This window comes from Apiospora hydei, assembly GCF_038363865.1.
Source record: "Apiospora hydei strain CBS 114990 chromosome Unknown utg000009l_segment0_segment0, whole genome shotgun sequence".
NCBI classification, from domain to species: domain Eukaryota; kingdom Fungi; phylum Ascomycota; class Sordariomycetes; order Amphisphaeriales; family Apiosporaceae; genus Apiospora; species Apiospora hydei.
In genome coordinates, this window is record NW_027117368.1 from 2513221 (window position 1) to 2532801 (window position 19581).

General features: G+C 52.6%; 7 protein-coding genes across 7 annotated transcripts; all 7 read right to left on the reverse strand.

Annotated features, from left to right (window-relative positions):
• Positions 1–1182: 1182 nt before the first annotated feature.
• On the reverse strand, positions 1183–1377 carry PG997_012559 (uncharacterized protein; the record flags this gene model as incomplete). Its single annotated transcript, XM_066816873.1, has 1 exon — positions 1183–1377. One exon carries the CDS (start codon positions 1375–1377, stop codon positions 1183–1185), a length of 195 nt encoding a protein of 64 aa, XP_066662565.1.
• Positions 1378–2651: 1274 nt separating this feature from the next.
• Positions 2652–3094, reverse strand: PG997_012560 (uncharacterized protein; the record flags this gene model as incomplete). Its single annotated transcript, XM_066816874.1, has 2 exons — positions 2652–2936; positions 3002–3094. The coding sequence occupies 2 exons, from the start codon at positions 3092–3094 to the stop codon at positions 2652–2654; spliced, it is 378 nt and encodes a 125-aa protein (XP_066662566.1).
• A 2924-nt stretch (positions 3095–6018) lies between these two features.
• Positions 6019–6334, reverse strand: PG997_012561 (uncharacterized protein; the record flags this gene model as incomplete). Its single annotated transcript, XM_066816875.1, has 2 exons — positions 6019–6242; positions 6307–6334. 2 exons carry the CDS (start codon positions 6332–6334, stop codon positions 6019–6021), a joined length of 252 nt encoding a protein of 83 aa, XP_066662567.1.
• Positions 6335–7457: 1123 nt separating this feature from the next.
• Positions 7458–8396, reverse strand: PG997_012562 (uncharacterized protein; the record flags this gene model as incomplete). The annotated part of the gene is made up of 1 exon (XM_066816876.1): positions 7458–8396. The coding sequence occupies one exon, from the start codon at positions 8394–8396 to the stop codon at positions 7458–7460; it is 939 nt and encodes a 312-aa protein (XP_066662568.1).
• A 107-nt stretch (positions 8397–8503) lies between these two features.
• On the reverse strand, positions 8504–9418 carry PG997_012563 (uncharacterized protein; the record flags this gene model as incomplete). Its single annotated transcript, XM_066816877.1, has 1 exon — positions 8504–9418. One exon carries the CDS (start codon positions 9416–9418, stop codon positions 8504–8506), a length of 915 nt encoding a protein of 304 aa, XP_066662569.1.
• Positions 9419–12400: 2982 nt separating this feature from the next.
• On the reverse strand, positions 12401–13993 carry PG997_012564 (uncharacterized protein; the record flags this gene model as incomplete). Its single annotated transcript, XM_066816878.1, has 4 exons — positions 12401–13440; positions 13503–13664; positions 13724–13897; positions 13933–13993. 4 exons carry the CDS (start codon positions 13991–13993, stop codon positions 12401–12403), a joined length of 1437 nt encoding a protein of 478 aa, XP_066662570.1.
• A 4277-nt stretch (positions 13994–18270) lies between these two features.
• Positions 18271–18852, reverse strand: PG997_012565 (uncharacterized protein; the record flags this gene model as incomplete). The annotated part of the gene is made up of 1 exon (XM_066816879.1): positions 18271–18852. One exon carries the CDS (start codon positions 18850–18852, stop codon positions 18271–18273), a length of 582 nt encoding a protein of 193 aa, XP_066662571.1.
• Positions 18853–19581: the final 729 nt, after the last annotated feature.

Genomic DNA, 19581 nt, shown 5'->3' on the forward strand with positions numbered 1-19581 from the left:
TGCCAAACCCTCACTGCCAACCCATGGACCCGTATACCCGGAGTACTTCTTTCCTCTCTACTGGTAATCCCGGAATATGCTGCCAGCTCTCGGACAGCAGCAGGCTGGCTCCTGGTTCCCACTGTACTTCGGCGCGAGCGCGTGAGGGTGGAATGCGACAAGGAGCTTGCCGCGCAAACAAACGTGCAACCGCAATCAAGCGCCGATAGGGGAGAGTTCCAGGCGCACAAACAACCGCCCCTGGCCTGCGGCTCGTTTGGTTCGCAAACGGAACGAGGCATCCAGAGCTAGAAAACAACGGTTGCCTAGCATGGGCGAGGTATGGTTCTTTTGACCATTTTCACCCAGTCGATGGTCGAGCATCGAAAAGGCTGGCGCTCACCTTGACGGGGCGGAGTATAGCCTGCAGCCAGCTATCGGTCGGTCAGCCGTTGCATGCCCAATCAGCACCCCTGCCACTTTCCCGGGGGAGAAAGCGGGGCATACGTACATTGTCTTCTTCTACGTTCATGGCGTCAGGCTACGTTCGGCATTCAGCATGGTTGGGATGTGGGATGTCACCTTTGGCACATTCCGTCGGTGCCGCTTACAGAAATATTGCTGACGTGTTACCTCTGACAAGCTGCGCAAGTGGCATATCGCTGAGCTCTCCTATTCTCCCCGTGAGTCTGGAAGGCTCTTCGGTGTTGTTTCATTCTGATGAGTTTGGAGCTGCAAGATACGTAAGGTAGATGGGTAAAGTAACCCTCTGACGCACGAATATGGCTATTCGTATACCGACCCTCAGCAGCCGGGCGACTCACGTCGGCGGTGCGCCCGATTTGCCTGCATACGGGCATCGGGAACCAATCGTCAGCACACGCTTTCTTCAAGCCAGCATCGCCGCCGTCTCGCATGGTTGTATGAGGCTCCGCGTGGGGATGATCAGCGCTTGTATACCTACTAAGTAGATACTCGCCACGGCATTATTTGAGTCAATTGACACGTTCGAGCTGGGCATCACCGAAAGTGCAATTTCTAGCCCAGTGGCTTCTTGCAAGTACCCGTCCAGTACTGCCCGTTTTATCGAATCATTAATTACGAGGAATCGGGGGATTTCCTTCGGTCCCCCCTTTTCCAAAATGTCTCGGCAATAAACCCGGTGCAACGATTACCCTGTTTCGAACCGCCAGACTCGAGGTCTCATTGACAAATAAGAGCCTTGGTCATTGATATGGCCGAATCCTTCGCGGCCTCGCTACCGCCGGCGAACATGCCAGCAACCACCAGATTTACAACAGGATCCCCAGACCCTTGCTGGAGATTGGACCCGGGCGGCTCGGCCCCGTCGATGCATCTGACGAACAACTGTTCCTGGGCGAACTTCATGCACGCCATTGTACTTGCTGCAGACACAAATGTCCCCTAGGAAGCGAGGCCGCTAGATGTAAGATTACTCGCAACATCCCCCTCCTCGGATTCATCCCCACGTCTTTTCACTCTCTTCACCCTCATTCGTTTTCTCCCCCTCTTCCTGTTGAAAAAGAATCACGGCGAGCCTGCAGAATGGCGTGTTTTCAGAAATGCCGTCTTCTAACTAAGCCTTTATCGGCACATCCAATCAAGCGTTGGCGCCAATGATAGGTCTGACCGGCCGGCGATTTTCGAAATCTCACGTAGTGCAGAGCCCGCCCTGTGTCTCAGTCTCTCCCCCCGGGCAGATAGGAAGCTGCTTGGATATTCCTTGTTTCTCAGCCTGTATTGATGCCCAACCGTCAGTTAAAAGCTCGTAATGCCATGAGGATCTCTTTATGCACGATAAGTTGCGATCTCTGGTCATATTGGCAATGTCAAGCGAGCTCTTCCGTAGTTCTCTACCTTGCCTGCAGATACATGTCATACCTGATGGCCATGGGTAAGTTCGACATTCGACTAGGTACACCCATCACCCTCCAGATTCCAGCTATCATGTCGCCGATTTCAGATGTTTGGATTATCAGAAGTCTGCTATCAGCGATTTGCTTACTCTCGAGGCACCGTCTGGATTTGTGCTTAGTCAAGTGCTTACAAGTCCCGGAATTATACGGGCCCTGTTAGAGACATTGGGAAAAGAGCCCCCTTATTCATGTCAATATCGGGCTGAGCACCTGCTACGAACGTACATAGACTGGATCCATTGACTGCGCAAACAGTCACTCAGACGTACATAGCTGTTTTCGCGCCTCTTCGAAAATAACCCCCAAGCTTTGCGACCACGTCAGCAATGGTCAGTCGGTCCAGCCTGAGTCCTGTAGTAAGCATATTGTTTATTTTTACACCTGGACCATTCCCTCAAGCCCATAGACGCCATGTTATGGTCCGGTTGCTAGAGATAGGGGTAAACACCCGTAGCATGCGCATGCGATTCTTTTTCTCTCAGAAGTCCCTGGAATCAGCGCCAACCAGCCAACTCCTATACCACATTCCTTCCATTACTCCATCGGCTCGAAATGTCATTACTCCATCAGGTCAAATTGTCATAATTACTCCATCCGGTTGGAATGGCATTATTCCATAGATCCGAAATGTCTACTGCGCCCTTACTCGAAACCACCACAGGAGCAGACAACATGCTTGTCGTTTTCTGATGGGGAGCCGTAGCTCATCCCATAATTATATTGTATAGCTGCTGTCTAAGTGTGTTTCCCAAGAGGATCTCTAATGATGCAAACCATGTCCCACAAATCCTTCACCATCCAGACCACAACCACCAAGTACACCAACGCCAGCACCCGGGTCGCGAAAACCAGCTGAGCCGTCCTGCGCGCGTTCACACTCATCTCCCTCCCGCACAACCATGCCAACACAGACACCCGCTCGCCCGTGCCCTGACCCTGCCGGTCGACTCCCACCTCCCCTTCGCCATTGGCGCCGTGGTTTGCTTGCCGGCCACGCAGCCCTCCCTGTCCGCCCGACACCTTGGCGTTAGTAAAGGACACAAATGGAATAGCAAGGAATGGGCGGCCGCGAAGATCCTGCTTACCTCTTCCTGGTGGGCCGAGGGGGCGGTTGCAGAGAGGCTGCTGGCGCTGGCGGCGCTGGTGGATTGTCTGACGAAGGGGGTTGATTGAGGCATAGTGGGAGGACCGGTTGAGACAGGGGGGGCTGGCGAGCTGGAAGGTGTCTGGTTGGATGAGTTGTAGTTGTGCGGGGGGTTGATGAGTGAGAAGAGTCTTGTGCGCGGAGGATTGTCGACGGCTAAGCTGGAGCTGGGTTGTGCGATCCGGGTGCTGACGTTGGGAGGTACTTGTGGTTGTAAGAAGTCTGGATGGCTATGGAGTTGTGAGGCTTCCAATATTAATAATGGTGTTGAGATCATTGGCTTGGGATGAGGAGAAGAGAAGAAGAGGAGAGGGATCGAAAGGGGGGCAAAATCCGGCTTCTAAAGACCTGGGGGACTGGCTGGCGGACTACAAGACTACCTCCTACCTAATGCCACCTACTCAATGAACCTTCCACATGATGATTGAAGTAGGTTGTAGATGTTGTTGCAATTGCTTCTACCTTCAAAAGCTGATGGAATCTTAGGTACTTAGGTAGGTAGGTACGCTGTCAGCTTCCATGAGAGACAGTTGGCATCCATGCCTTCTAGCTTTGCCATGTGGGATGGTAGGTGCCTGGGCTGATGCTGTGACTGCGGCAAGTAGAGGACGAAAAGGTCCGGCTGGCTATCAGAATATTCACCTTTCCCAACAGTTTCAGCAGGTGTGCTGCACCTTCCTGAGTTGCAGCAAGCACCTTCAAAGGCCACCTTTTGCGAATAAACGTGCCGAGGTGGAAGTGCATACCACGTGGGTGGCATTGAAAGGAAATGTTACAAGATTTTGATGGCTGGTACCCAATAACTTGGACGTATGACATATGTTCCTGCTGATACTCCTATTTACAATGCTCGCTTCAAGTATAGTTCTTGTATGCAAATCTGGTGCCGCAGCTTATAGAAGATGGCTTGATGAGAACCGGCGGTGCCAGCCTACCATTGAATGGCATACGCGGTACGATGTTCCTATGGTACCGCTACTTTAGATCGAGTGTTCTGCAACGCTGCAGCTACTTGGAGTAGTTGGCAGCTCCCATCAAGTCTCCCTCCCTTCGGTACCTGAGTCGTTTCAAGGTATATGTAGGCAAGTTGGTAGGTATATAGGCACTGTACTGTACCTACCTAATGTTATGTCAGTTGTTGTCATTGAATTGATCCACGTGGGCAGGCCGCCACTGTAGAACGTCGGAGTTTGTAATCAAACACACATGTGTCTCCTGTGCTTTCCCTGTGGAGTAGAACACGACTTCCATGAGACCACAGCGACCCTGCTGAGACTACATGTATGTACGTCAGTGTGGTTGTCAGTGGTGAAAGTCCACCAGCACGTGGACACCCATCGGCAGCAGATGGTCAGTGTTTGTAATCAAGTATGCATGTGCCTTCCCTGGGAATAGCTTCAAACCAAGCATGACGTCCCTGAGGACACAGCTCCTCCCCCAACCCGGAATTTTCTGCACCATGCCTTGGCGGAAATGGTCTGATCCAACTCGTCGTGCTTTAGCAACTGCGCCTTTCTCTTCCCTTATCGACATAGCTTCCTGCTATGTTTAGATCTCTTCCTGCTATGTTTGACCTGGCTTCCTGTCGTGTTGGATCTGGTTGCTTGTGACCAGGCCAGTCCCCCCGCCAGTCCCCCAGGCCTTTAAAAGCCGCTCTTCATACCCTTTGATTCCTCTCCTCTTCTATTCTTCCCACAAACAAACATACATATGATCTCTTCTCTATCTTCTTGGAAGACCCACACCATCTCGGCACCACCACCACCAAAAACCACATCAACACCAACGTCCAGCTCGCCAATCCACCTGGAGAGTCCCAGACCTGCCGACAATACTCACCTCGGCCTCACTGCGTCCCCACCCTTCAACGACAACTCTCACTCACCCCAAGTCATCGTCTCGCTTGCCACCCTTACCCTGTCTCAACCGCCCCCCCCACAATGTCAAGTTCCTCCTCCATCAGTCAATCCACCGACAGCGCCACCACCGCCACCACCGCCCGGAGCCGTGTCTCCCTCGCTCCCTCGCTCCCACAACTCTCACCACCACCTGCAGCCAATCAAACCTACCAGGAAGGTCCCGGGGCCGAGGGAGGGCTCCAAGGCGGTCGGCGCGCCAGCGATGGAGGAGGAAGGGGGGTCGAGCGGCAGGGCGAGGGCATGGGCAAGCCGGTGACTTGGGGGACAATGTTGGGGGATGCAGGGGCGAGTGAGGTCGAGGTCAAGGCGGGTCTGGTGACTCTTCAGGCCTGGGCGTTGGTGTTGTTGTGGTTGGTGGTGGTGTTCGGGATGGTGATGTACGTTTTGGGTCTTTTTGGAATCAAATATTAGAGATCAAACATTATTAAACAATAACAATACAATAATAATACAAAATATAATTATGGGTTGAGCTGGGCTCCCCGAAAAAAAACACAGCCTTTTCGACCTATACGTGATCCATTAATCGTGTTCATCTTGTGATTCATTGTGCTTTGATCCAAATCAATCGTGTTCATGTCGATGGTTGCTCACTATTCTGATCAAACTCTGGGGGAACTAAACGCTGGCCGCAGCTTCCCAGATGGTGGTATTGGCCACTAAAGTGTGACGCATCTACCCACCAGCTCGAGCAATTGCAACAAAATTAAAGAGACTCAATCATTGGAGGGGGCTTCATTGAGAAGCAGTTTGGGGATGCAGGAGGCTGACTTGGTACCATGAAGTTACCTAGGGAGCGAATGCATGTTCTAATCTCAAATCTGATGCCAAATATCACATATACATCTCATGCAGACACCAAGCAATGATGGATAATCTACAGTCCAATGCACTCATTTGGATACTGTGTGAATGTCTTCCAATCCACAATGGTCCTGATGATCATGGTCGACTTATCTGCACCCGCAGCCACCAAAAAGAAACCTCCTCTCTTCCGATCCCCCTGAACGCTGACCTCGGGCTCGGGCGATGCCGTCGTCTACTGAAATGGAAGGGGTGGAAATGGAAATTTCGGGAATGGCAGTCCGGGAAATGGAACCTCTGGCGCTCCAGGCACATCTGGCAGTTGAGGGACTGGCAGTTCGATCTGCCGGCGCTGGAGGCTGGCGTTGGACATAGGCTTTCCATAGACGGTGCTGCGGTCGAATTTCGCTTCATCGGACCGTGGCACGGGAATTGCCAGGGCAAGAGGTGCCAGGAGAGCTGTGGACTTGATTGTTAATACTATGGACAGTTGTAACCCAGATTGGGGGAAGGGGGCACAAACCACCAATAAGAACGTTGGTGAGCTGCATCTTGCTTATAGACAGTGAGAGTCTTTGGGAAATCAAGACACGTGAGTTAATATGTTCCTTTATGAATCGATAGGTGAGATACTGGAAACGAACAAAATGGGAGGACATGTGGTGGGTGTCGGTCCCCCTTATATCTACCTAGGTGAAAGTCTAGTTCCACCTGAAATTGCAGCATTTTTGGTTACACTTCTGGAAAAATGGTGTTTTCCCTCTTTAAACTCATTTCGCGCGCATTCTATCCTTTTCAACCCATGTGCTCAGAAGACACGACCCAGCTCGCTAACGAGAAAGCTTCCAATGATGGTTGATGTCGGTATCCCGGAGTTAGAGATGGTTAGTTCGCCAGCACGCGATTCTCGCCGTGCCATTCTTAGAAGAAGACCGGTAGAGAAGCAAGTTACTGAAAACAAGGCGGATAGGTTGATGACTATCTCTCCCTCGTACCACATTGCCCCTTGTATTATTGGACGAGCCCTGCCTAGGTGCGGCCCCCTTTTGAGCAGGTTCAGGCTAGTTAGCGGGTGGGTATTGAAGAGCGCTTTCTGATATTCAACTTAAGAGGAGACAGGACACGTTCTTATGGAGCATGCAATTGAATTACAGCCAAAAAGTATGCTACCAAGTGCACGAAGAGGTAATTGTCGTATCTTGTGCGTGGTTGTATCCTTCTGCCCCAGCGCTTGGCCTCCATCAAGGGGAGGAGCAAAACGGTCAAGTTTACTCAACAATGATGCAATGGAGGATATAGGCCATTCGATCAAACTAGCGTTCACCAATATCACTATCAACGGTCTGTGCTTACTTTATCCAAGTGTTCCAGCAAGAGGCGGTCGGTAATGGACTGAAGATGGTGTTAGCTGTAGGCAGACTGATGGTTCTTTCAATTCCCTTGAGTTTTATGTAAATCTCTACAAGCAACGCATCGGTTGCGGGGATTAGATGCATTTGACCAGGCAGGGGGTTGAATGTCTTACGTTCTCAGCGAAGATATATCTGTTTTGGCCTATCACTAGCAAATCCCTCTCCGTACACCTCAAATAAACCCACCCTCTCGTAGAGGTCAGTGTCAATAACTTCTCCTCCGTAGTCGTCGGCCTCCTCATCGTCAGAGTCTTCACCCCCTCTAGCACCAGCACTCGAGATGAGCAGTATCAATCCATAATTGACCTCCAGAGCCACCCTGTCGGGCACGGAACGATCGCGACCCCCCGTGCGCCGAGGTCCACGACACCGGTTCCGTCTCCCATGGTAGCGGCGGCATGCTCGCCGCTCGAAGTTCCAGGGACTCGCGCTCGATGAAGGCCAGCATGAAGATGCGGCGATTCCTGAGCCTTCTAGGGTACTTTACCCCTCGTCGAACGTTCTCGTCGATCTCCTGTTGTTCCTTTGCGGCGATCCTCTCCAGCTCTGCCACGAACCATCCCGGATCGTCCACGATGCCGCGCCCCATCAACTCTCCGCGCTTATCGTAGATGTAGCTCGGACAGCTGCACTGCAACGGCGGCGGATCGTAGTGCCAAGGCTTGTTGCCTATGCCGGCGCCCAGGAAGGTCGGCGTCCCCGTGACGCTGGCTCCTCGCAGCACGGAGAAGAGGCGGTCGGCTTCGGGATCCCGGTTCTCGGGGTATGCCAGCAGGATGAGGGGCTCATTGTACCGCGCGCACTTGATTTCGAAGCCTCGGGGCTCCCTCCCGATGGACGAGAAGTGACGGTGGCGGCTTCGAGTGGCGTCGCCGCCGCCGCTCGTCAGGGGCTTGATGGAGTGCCAGTGGCTGGACAAGAAGACTTTCTCGCCATCCCAGTGCAGCCAAGACATCAGATTATCGCGTCTCCAGTCGATGGTATGTGAAGGACTCAACAATGCATCGAGAATAGACGCCATAGTTGGCACGACATCGCCCCACCATAGCAGATCCTCCGGCAAGTCGCCAATACTAAATTCCCATCTGAACGGCGCAGGCGCCGGTTTCGGTATGCCGTACTTGTATACTACTGCTTGGAGAAACTGGAACGGATCTTCGCCGTGGAAAGTGTTGAAGCAGCGAGAGAACGTCTCGATCATGGTAGAAAACCGAGTCGTTTGCATTACTCTTGTGCTTGTATCTGAACACGGGTCTTCTGTGAATTTACGGAGAAACTCGTGGTTGGGATCTTGAGCGGCGGCGAACATCACCGAGTCCTGGATAATCGCCCGGTTAACCAGTTGAGCACGCAACGTGTTGGGGAACTGCGGTTTGAGTCTGCTGATAACTTTCGCATCTTGGCACCTCGTGAGTCACCGATTCTGGTGCCTATGGGATCCTGCCGGGCTCTCTTCGTCGAGCAACGCCGAGCACCGGCTTGCAGCTTTTGCAGCTTCCCTGTAGATGGTAACGCCGATGGCGATGGTGTTGGAGGTCTGGCCGGCAATTGAGAAGAAGTAAATATCGGTGGGTTGAGGACACATTCACGCGGGTTGACATGGAGGCGGCTGTATCGACTATGGGTGCAGTGGTGGGCACACGCCCAGATGGCATCACCATTCCTCAAACAGAAGAGCTTCCGCGGCGAGACGAGACGGTCCAGGAGAGCGCCAGGATCCGTGAAGAACGGATAAAGGAAGAGGCCAGCATCGAGCTCTTTTGGCTTCGGAGGGTCCCCGCCCCTTAAATGCGCATTATAAACTTCTTCCATCCTCTTCGAATCCGCCTCCGGCTTCCCGATCCAGGACTCTTTCTCATAATCTTCAACACGATAGTAGTCCGGCAGCGCAATGTTGACCGTGGCGCCCTCAAAGATATCCATATAGTTCATTGGCCACCCATCGCCATCGTCATCGGGGCCCCGGAACGAGCACAGTACATCGACCCAGAGATACCGGATCCCCAGCCCTAGGACGACACGGACCGCGTCGTATAGTATACCAGCGGGAACCAACGTCCTTGTGCCCGTCTCGTCCAGAATGTCGGTAAGTGCAATACCGTCTTCGATTGCCAGCTGCACACATTCCACGTAGCCGCGTCGGGGGACCACCTGGCCCCGCGCGTAGCTTAGTGTAGCCCATTCTGCGGCGTCGAGATTCGGGATTTGCTTGCGGTAGACCATTTTTACCCTCAAAAGGTCCCGGATTCCATATTTCAAGGTAGAGAGGTCGAGAAGGTAGAGAGGGACCCTAGAAGGGCCATAACCCTGGGCGCCCCGTCGGCTCGATGTGCCCGAGCCCAGACATGTCTTCAAGGACTTGGAGGCGAAAGGGAAGACGTGTTCGCTGATTTCCATTCTCTCATTCGTTTGTGATTTAATTTCTCAAGTAAAAAATATATATGGAAAACATCCACTCGCTCTGAGGAAAGCTTCTTGGTCGAGTTTGTTGGAATCGAGAGAGGTTTCCCCCGAATAGTTCCAGCAGCGGCCAAGACAGATATTTTGTCAGGGGACAATAGGCCTGCCCGTGCTTGCTTCCCCGACCCCCTATCCTTTGTAATCCTAGGTAGGCAGGTAGCATGTTTGCTCGAGTCTATCAGGCGGCATCCCGAAGCAGTTTGTAGGAGAACCAGGAAACCCGTTGAACAATAAAGACAATGCCGCAAACTTCCTCTGCCGACACGTCAGGATGAAATGGTCACGAATGGGCCCTTTCTGGTCGGGGAAGCCATGTCAAATCTCAGAAATGGGCCGTAATAACGTGCAAAACAAGAAAGGCTGGACCGTAGTTTGTCCTTGCCCCGGCTCATCTGCCCAGTCTTGAACAAACGCACAAAGGAGTCGAGTCATCAGGCCTCTTCGAAGCATCTGACACCTATATCCCCCGAACTTCGCCTATTCCCCGAATGAATGAATGCGATTCTTATCTTAATACCATTGTGTACTGCGTCTCCGTCCTCCTCAACCGGATACCTTCGAGTCGAGTGAGCACCATACCTCCTTCCTTTGCGCACTTTGTACGAACTTAGTGTTAGCAGTGAAGTAGGTGCTTACATGAAAGACAAGCACCAAGTCTCTAGAGGCCCCTCAACTCCATCGTGAAGACTGGTACTCCGGCTCTCGGGAATAAAGTGCGAGTGATCTGTCTGTACCAGCAAATGGGTCAACCGCCATCCACCACCCCAAAGAACTGCATCGCCCTTCATTGCGCCATCCCTGCCGTACAGTACCTCGGCTGCATTCACAAGTCTCGTGATTTTAACAGCGTTCTCCCGTTGCGGCTCGGCACGGACCCGGTACTGTTGGGAGCTGAGTATGACGCAGTTTCTTCTCGGAGTCACCTACAGTACGTGTCAAGAAAGATTAGCCCCCCTCCACTGTTTTCCGAAAGGCAAAAGAACACCATGCCTCTTATCGTATATTCTATACCAGTTTGATCAAAAAGTTAACCTCTGTAGGCATAGATTTTCTCACTATACTTTAACTTTTTCGGTAAACAGTGGAGGGGGCTAATCTTTCTTGACACGTACTGTAGGCTAGCTAGGCTCGCCCAGGCCGCCTATCTAGGCAATCCTCGAGAAGAAAGAAAAGAAGGGTTGCGCAAATGCGCTACGTATCATAGCTCATAGCTTGAGTCCGTTCCACTTTCCGCCCGTGGGCCGATCGTCCCAGAGTCGCCAACTATGATGACATAGTGATCCCGGCGGAGTGGTGTCGTCGGGGGACTAAGCAGGCTAGAGAGCTTCTAGATGGGCCGGGGCCTTTAATGTGCCACTAGGATCAGACCCTTGACAGGACAGCATGTTTCTGATGTAGGAGCTCGGAAGAAATTGTTTCGTGGGGTCCGAGATGTCTTCGTCCGCCCACGGCGGAATTTGATGAGGCAAGAAACATTGTTTTGTAATTCATCCCAACTCAGATGGGAGACATCAAATCCAATTGACAGCCTCGACGATTGGACGTCTCGACCCTGGCTTCTCTAGCTAGCCCAGTTTTGTTCCTCTATCATGATGCAACATTTGAAATATCCCCCAAATAATCCTCAGGCAGGCTTCTCTGATGCATGGCGCGGGCGCGACAGCACTGCTGTAGCGTTGAAAAGCGTAGTTGATGTACTTGAGACGGCTATCGCATGTTGGTGAGAGATGCGACGAACTCGAATACGAGGTATTCTGAAAAACCACCTTCCTACTTCCTTCATGGCCTGATACCACGACACAGCCTCCTCCCGATAGTTCTGACATGATTGATAAGAATCTGACTAAGCATGCCACGAGTTGGGGGTTGGGGGCCCTCCATCCTGAGACATCCAGCGCGCCGGCCACCCCTGCAGTAGTTCGTTGCGGTGCTGAACCACTAGCCTGCCGTCAACGCCGTCCAAAGGCCTACCAAGATGAATGTGATTCCCTTCGAGAAGAATTGCCTTAAAGTACACTAGGGCATTCGAAGCGCTGTTTCAACTTCTGCTCTGGCCATTCTGGGGATTGGAATATCGCCTAGCGGCATCCCCGACCCGTACAACCATATTTCTGGAATGAAGACAGCCGCTACCAAGGTCGGCTTGGCAGGCAGTCGTCCAATCGTCATATTTGCCCAAACAAAAAGGAAGGCAGTCGTCGACATCGCCACGGCCAAGCTCAAAATTGACTTGGAGGTACGTGGCGTGACGTGGGGCACATGTTGGCGACGAACATGAGTCCAATGCGACCGAACAGACACTGATGAGGCCGGTATATGCCCAAAGCCTTGGTCTCGGCAAAGCAAACAAGGAATTTGCTTCGTGTACCCCAAATGACGCCATGAAGGCGCCCGGCAGATTGGGGGGGACCCAATGGTACTTGTTAGACCCGGCGCCCAAGGCCGGATCTGAGTGGGGGTTGGTGCAGGGTCCGTGTCGGATAGATGGATCCCCAGATGGTGGAAACATCGGATCGGGATGTGGTGAGATGAAAGGATGTAGGATCCAAGCAGTTCGACCACGGATACGCGCACGCTATGCAAATCATGATGCCAATCCTGCAAACAGCAGTATGTTGCATTGACAAAAACCAAGATGGGGGGGGTAGAGTACTATTGCGGTAAGGGTACTGGTACCAAGAATAAGAGTAAAATCGTAAGTCTCGTATACAACAACGGTAATGCACTGTGAGCTGATTCGTTTCATCATATGATTCCTCCAGGAGGGTCGTAAGCTACTCCACGCGCGTTAGTTGAGCCCAGGCCGGCGCTGCCTGGGGCGTCTGCATCGACCGTGGCCGTGTTCGTTTTGCGCAACATGAACATGGGCTTCTTGCCCTCCTTGTCCAGCTGCTTGAAGAGGATGAGGGGCTTCTCGTCCAGGCCTAAGCATCGTTCCTGGTCGCCGTAGACAATATATAGTGCATATTGGTCCCAGGGTGCATTGATTTGATACTTTCGGAGAGCGGCAGGGAGAACCTTATAGCAAGGGTCATCCATACTGACCCTAAAAGACTTGAAGATCTCCACTGAGGATGAGCCGGAGCCTGGGGTGTCTGGGGCCGGAGTCTGCATCCGACGTGGGGCGACCGGCTGCTTGGACGAAGCGGACCCAGGATTATATATGTGGTCGTTTTCGGCGAATGTTGACCGTGATGATGGAGTTGGTTGATCTGATCGGTAGGATCTCGAACCTAAAGTAGCACTGCCCATTGTGGGGGGCGAAGTAGGCGATGGTATGTTTGGAGAATAGCCTGGTGACGTGGCTTGTCCGGAGCCGTTCATGGCGGCGAGATGGGAGGACGAGAGGACGGCTCTCTCGGCGGCGCTGGCTGGGTCGAGCGTTTGCTCTACCGACGGCCGCTCGTGAGTAGTCTGCAAATAGGAAGGAGACGCGTTCTTGGGAGTCGTACCCAGCACAATCTTCTTCGTAGAGTACTGCCTTTTCAAGTTCCCTCCCGATGATTGAATGGACGAGGGCGTCGGCGCTGGCGGAGATATGGTAGAAGACTCGTAGCTGTAGCCTTGGTTTTCCCGGGCGCTCACATTGGGCAGTGGTTGTTGCGCATTTTTGGCCAGCCGCAGAGCTGGCAGCATATCCTCACGCAAGCGTCTGTAGTCGTCGGTCAAGCGGCGCAAGTCTTGTTCGACAAGGCTCATCCTCTCGTCTCGAAGACGGAGCTGCTCCACGAGGTGTTTGATGTCTTTTAAGGTGGCTGTCGCGTACTGAGCCTCGGCTTCGGCAGCTATATCCAGATTATGTCAGCTGGGCTCCGTAAGCAATGTTTCCCATGCAGCCAGTACTTACATTGAGGCACGTAGTGATCGCTTTCTATGGGAATGTCTTGAGCTTTCTTCACATCATAGACGCTCTTAAGGATGGTCAGGCGATGACCGACACTCGCCACCCCCATAGATTTTAGGTCATCGTGGAGAAGAGCTACCAAGGCTTCACCAACGATTTCATTTTCTGCCAGCCTTCCGTTAGCCAAAGAACTCGTGCGAATATGCAACTCGGCGTTCACCCACCTAGAAAACGGTCGGAATATTGTTCCAATCCAATGGTAGCGACAAAATCGGCGCATTCCTCGGCAGTCCACTCCGTTATGATGGTCTCGGGTAGGCGATCGGCGCTGCTCCTGTGGCCATAGGTGGTAGGAGTATGCTCGGTCGAAGAGCGGCCTTCGGAATCGGTGGGGAGATCTCTGAATCGGTCGCAAGCACAGGCGAATGCAAACTCCTCTCATACTCGTCATCGGCGTCCGACTCGGCATAGGCAGTTCCCGAATCGAAGTTCATGGTGCCTGCTTGCGGCGGACTCTCGGTTGGACGATCCACGTGGGAGGGCTATAGTCGGGTTTCGATGGTGCAGACTGCTCTGTGAGGACGAGTATTTGCAAGCTCTGGGCACGAAGAAAGCCCGGCCAATTGGCAATGCGAAAGAAGGAGATAGCTGTCGAGCCCCGAGGCTGACTTGGGGATCGGCTGATGGGTGCTTTTGATTTCGTCGTGGGGATGCTGGCGAAGAGGGGGCTGGCGGCTGTGACGAGAAAGTGGTCGCACCGACAGGCAGATTTGGGTTGGTGGTGGTGATGACTCCAGCTTGCTCTCTCTCCTTGCTAAGTAAGCGGTCCGAGGCTCGAGCCGCTTTGGATGCGGACTTTGTCAAAGGGGGTTGTCGATTCAAATTGGCCGTACGCTCGGTTGCTCGCTCGTTGCACGATTAGATTGAGTACGTAGGCTGTGCGGGAGCTGCAGTGTGTGTGTGCGTGTGCTGCTGCAGGTTGGCAAATAAGTGGATTGGGAACTGTGCCGGGCGAGACTCCAAGTGAGCAGGGCGGCAGTAGAGTTGGAAAGCTATGCAGTGCCGATTAGGCAGATAGAGAGAGGGGGAAGAGAGGGAGAGAGAAAAGGTGCGTGTGTGTGTGTGTGTGTATGAGAGTAGAAAGCGTCTTGTCTCGAAATGCCCTCAGAGGCGGTGCAAGCAAAGCAAATCAAGGCAAGGCAAAGCAAATCCAGAGAGCAGCAGCATGGAAGCGGCAGCAAGCAAAGCAGCAGAAGCAACTGTGAGAGTGAATGAGTGAATGAATGAATGGATCAATCCAGGATTCTTGGCTAGACTTGACTGATCAGTCAGTTCTGGTACTGTAGCTTGAACTAAGAAGTACCTGCTTTAGGTAGCTTAGCCGCTGGCTGCTGGGCTGCTAGGGACCTAGGCCTGATGGTACTGGTACTGGGCAGCAGGCGCTCGCTGGTTGCTAGGCTCTTAGGCTTCTAGGGACGGTGTCTTGGTGTGCTCCAAACAACCCGTTCCTCGCTCGCCCTCTTCTCCACTCTTCTGCCCTGGTCCTTGTCTTCCATTCATGTCTCTCTGCTGTCTCTTTTCTCACCCTCGTCTTGTGCTGGTTCTTGGCACCCATCTTCCGCTAATTTGTCTAGGGGGAACCTATCTTTTTTTTTCTCCCATTCCACCACTGATTGATTCGTCCAGTCAGTCTCCCCATGATGCATCCCCCTGGTAGCCCGATCGAGCTGTTATTGATGTATTGCCTGTCTACACTGCGCGATACTTGTAGTAGACTCGATAAAACATCTATATTCCATACCTTTCTACGCAGCATTATCCATGACTAGATCGAGAAATAGGTCGCTGTTCTTACTTACTTTAAGTCAAGTACCCGAGGTCTGAACCCCCTCCCCGCTCCCCACCCACCAGCTTTACTGCACCGGACCTATGTAATCGCACATGCAGTAAGTACTCCGGACTGTCTGTCATTTATTGATACTACCTCATCAATAGCAATATCAATATTCAACACATATGACTACCCTACTTATAGTACCTAGCATATTGTGCTTAGCTTCTTCTTCTTGTTGTTCAAATTTCGTGGCCCTCCCGTTCTTGATCAAATCGGCCCAAATGGTAACGCTTTTTGTCTTCTTGATACGTAAGTAATAAATAACCAGTGTAGCAGGGTCGTTCCGTTGGCGCCTGATTCACAACTTACACCCGCCCACACTCTCTATTGGGCAGTGCCCAATTGGCTCTGTGTCAGTCAGACAGCCGCCGTACAACCAGATTGGTCCAGTGGCACTCGATGGTTTGCGGTTGCGGTTGATAAAAGACGGCATTCTCGCTTGGCCTGCAGGACTTTGGCCTCAAAGAGGCTCCCGTTCCCCCTCCTCCCCTTACAGCCGCGCCAGGCACCATGCATTCAATTGGTGCGCAGACACAGAGTAGTCGTGTTGGATGGTTGATGTCCACCTGCGGCAGAGAAATCTTGGAGTCACCAAGAATGCGACCGTTGCAGACCGTCTTTGATCCAGCCAGGGGATCACGGCGACAGGGCGACAACCTCATTTCAACGGCTTTTCGCCATGTTACATTGGTCTCATTTGCGAGAGAGAATAATTTTCGCTCTCTGCGTTGTCTGTGCTACTTCCTACTACGGACCTTTCTTCCCATCCTGCCTTTCCAGGCTGATTCGCTTTCCGCTTTCCGGGGCTCTCTCCCGTCTTTTCAACGTCCTCGTTCTTCGCTTGGTTTTCTAGAAGGTTGCGGTGCCACTTGGCATTGGCGGCTGTGGCTAGCTAGCCCAGGGTACCGAACAAGTTCCCGCCGTGCGTGTGTATTAATATACCACCACAAATTGGATCCTCCAGCGACGGCTTCACCCTTATCCGACCACGCATGCAACCTTACGGACCGAGCACCGATGGCCGCGATCAATAGGGATATGTACGAGCTGAAGGATGAACCTCACTGCCCCCGACGGCCTCTACCAACTTCCGCTGCACTCATGTTCGCATGGCTTGTGTCAAGCCTCGAGCTGCTTGTTTCGTCTCATCACGATGGCTTCGAAAAAGAAAAGAAGAGAACTGACAAGCTGCAGGGGTTGCCAGTGCGTGTGGACGATCGTCTGGTCTGACACCCTGAGGCGGCATGTCTTCTGTGTTATTGGAACAGCCGGTAATATGTGAAACCCGTGAGACTTTCTCCCCATGCGCGTTTCAACTGAAGGTCAAAAATAGCATTTTTCTGGCAGAGAACGCTCTCCAGGATCTGCTCGATTTGCTCATGGTGGCTCGTCGAACACGATAAGCAAGCCCATGCTGCGCAAGCCAGTGCTTAATCGGACGACAGAGGGAAGCCCAGAGCGTCCAAGACAGCTCCTCCCTTGATGACAGCTCGGTTATGCGGCAAGTGGCGGGTGAATACATACGCACACAGCCGTCAGGCGCATTCGCAAAAGGAATGTTGAATGACTCGCCGCCATCACGAGGTGGCTATCTAGTGCGGCATGCTGCAAACTATTTGAACGAGAACGTGGCGATTGGGAGCACTAGACAACGGTAGAGCCCGGGTTCCTGCGTTAGGAGCTCCGTCGCCCCCACTCGCGATCCTATTTTTTGAGGGGGTTTCTATTTCTATCCAACCCATCCGTGGGCCTGCGCCATACGTGTGTCATCGTGTTCGACGATGGAAAAAAGACAAACCAACTGAACCCGGAGTCTTCTGTCCAGATCTTGATGGCGAAGACGTTCTTTGGGCCAAAAGAAATTGCCTGTGGCCTATACCTTCTTGCCATCGTCCCTTCCCCCTTGAGCTCCCGTTCTTTGACTCCACGGCAGATCATGGAGTTGGGCTCGTGAATCCAATCAGAACCCGGTCGCCGTCCAATTGGGAAATGCATTTCGGAAATTTGGCATGTCTACACCTACACGCGCCAAGGAAGACATTCCTGTGACCTATAGGCCCCCAGGGCTACTCAACAGCGCAAACTTAACCGCCTGGCAGCCCAACACGGTATATACATGTATTGCGAAACAGCTTCGTATTCAGGCAGGTGGAGCCGGGATATCTAACATGGTCACTGACTTCCTACCTGGAAACAATTCCCTCCAAAAGCAAGATGCCCAAATCAACATGAACACTTGCCTCATGCATCCCGAAATCCAAGGGAAAAAATGAAGGCCGTGCCCGACATCTCTTGGAAAGCAGATTTCATGGTATCATCCTTGGAAAGGCCAAGTCTATCCTACTAATTGTCACCCGAACTCGGTCCACCTGATCCTCCCATCCGGATCTGCTTTCCCTGCCGAAATGCGATAGTACGTCGACCACATCTGGGCTGGTTTCAGCTCTTGGCCTCCTTCCATTGTTCATACCGTCGACTTCGGCTTCTGTTGCCCTCCCTGTTATCGGGCAAGAAACAGGCTCTTAGTCCTGACGCGAAGTTCACGTACGCCCAGCTCGCACGTGGTAGAGAACACAGTAACTCGTCTAATTTGATCGATGCAAACCCAAGGACGAGAAATGCAAAGTCTATGGTGCCCGTATCAAAGAATGATCTGCCGATGAGCATGAATTTGAAGATCTCATAGCAGAAGGGAAACGGCATAGGTTTTGCTGAATTCCAAAGTCAAATTGTTTACTCGAATCTATCCGCGGTTTGCCGAACGCCTGTTGTGTGTCCATCCCCGACAAGCTCTCCCAAATCTCACTATATAGATGAAACACAAGTATTAACTACTGCCCCGTTGGCCAACCAGCTGCCGCCTCCGTAAACCATCTTCTAACGGGCAGTTTGTGCCACCACATGCGCCATCTCTGGCCGTGCCAGCAATGCCGCAGGCGTCACCATCTTCCCTTCCTCGGCAGAGGAGGGAGAGGGGCCGGCGGCCAATTCCGTCACCAAGTCTCCTCTCCTGGACTCCCGCAGCTTCCTCCGCCAGGCCCATTCGTACACCACGCGGGCGCCGGCCGCAGCCGTGGCCCCCAGCTGCGTGCCCAACGAGATGACTAGCAGCAGGAGCGCGTGGACGATCCAGAAGAGGACGCTGGCGGTCACAAAGACCCATCGCTTGAGTGCGTACCAGGTGCCGTCGAAACGGCCCCGCCGTACGGGCGCCCGCCTGGGGGTGGTTGTTGTTGTTGTTGTTGTTGTTGTGGCAAAGGATGCTGGTACTGGTACTGGTACTGGTACTGGTTCTAGTGATGGCGGCCTTCCGATGACGAGATGCTTGAAGTGTTGATACTGTTGGGACTTCCGGCAGCTGTAGTAGTACCATGCGATTCCCAGGTTCAGGTAAATCAGCAGCGCCAAGATCCCGAGTTGCTCTTCGACTGTTAGAGCAACAAGCGAGCTCCAGGCCATTATGGGCTCGTGTAGGATGAGATGCCTCGAGCAGCTGGGAGAGTGATAGGACCGAGTAGAGTGTGATCAACTGGAGGTATATCTGCCCATGGATCCGGACTGTCTTTGCAGTATCAATGATATACCGCACGATGATGGCACTTATGCAGCATAATAACCATTATGTCTGATAGGTAGGCGTGCTGTCAAATCTGAAGGTGTCATAGATAATGCGACAAGTTGGCCGTCTTCGCAATGGCCAACAGGGTGTGCGTGTGGCCATTCGGGTTCTCAAAGATGAGGAAGCCAAGGGCTAAAATCTGCTCAGCCATCATTGCCATGCCTCGATGCGGCTTTGAGAGTCCATTTCGTCCTCAATGGCTGGAAAGTGTTAAATACGATGGTCTACGCCTCGATCAACTCTTGAGCTTGAAGGGCTACAATACAGGTTTCTAGATATAGATCTATAGAAGAAAACCACCACCAATGCGGTTTCAAGCTAGGTATCAAAGAACAGCAAATTCTGGATTCTTATGGTGTTCTAGGGCTACATGTATGTAGCCACCTACCTCATCTTGGGTCACCCAACTCTACTAGCCGAAACCAAGATAAGGACATACGAACGGAGCATTTCGGGGCTTACACTTAGGATGTACTTTACCTGTCATGGATGAACTATGTAGCCGGCCAGAATTTTTTGGCCTGAAGCTCTAGGAAAGCGGACACATTTCGGGCAGACCACCACTGCTG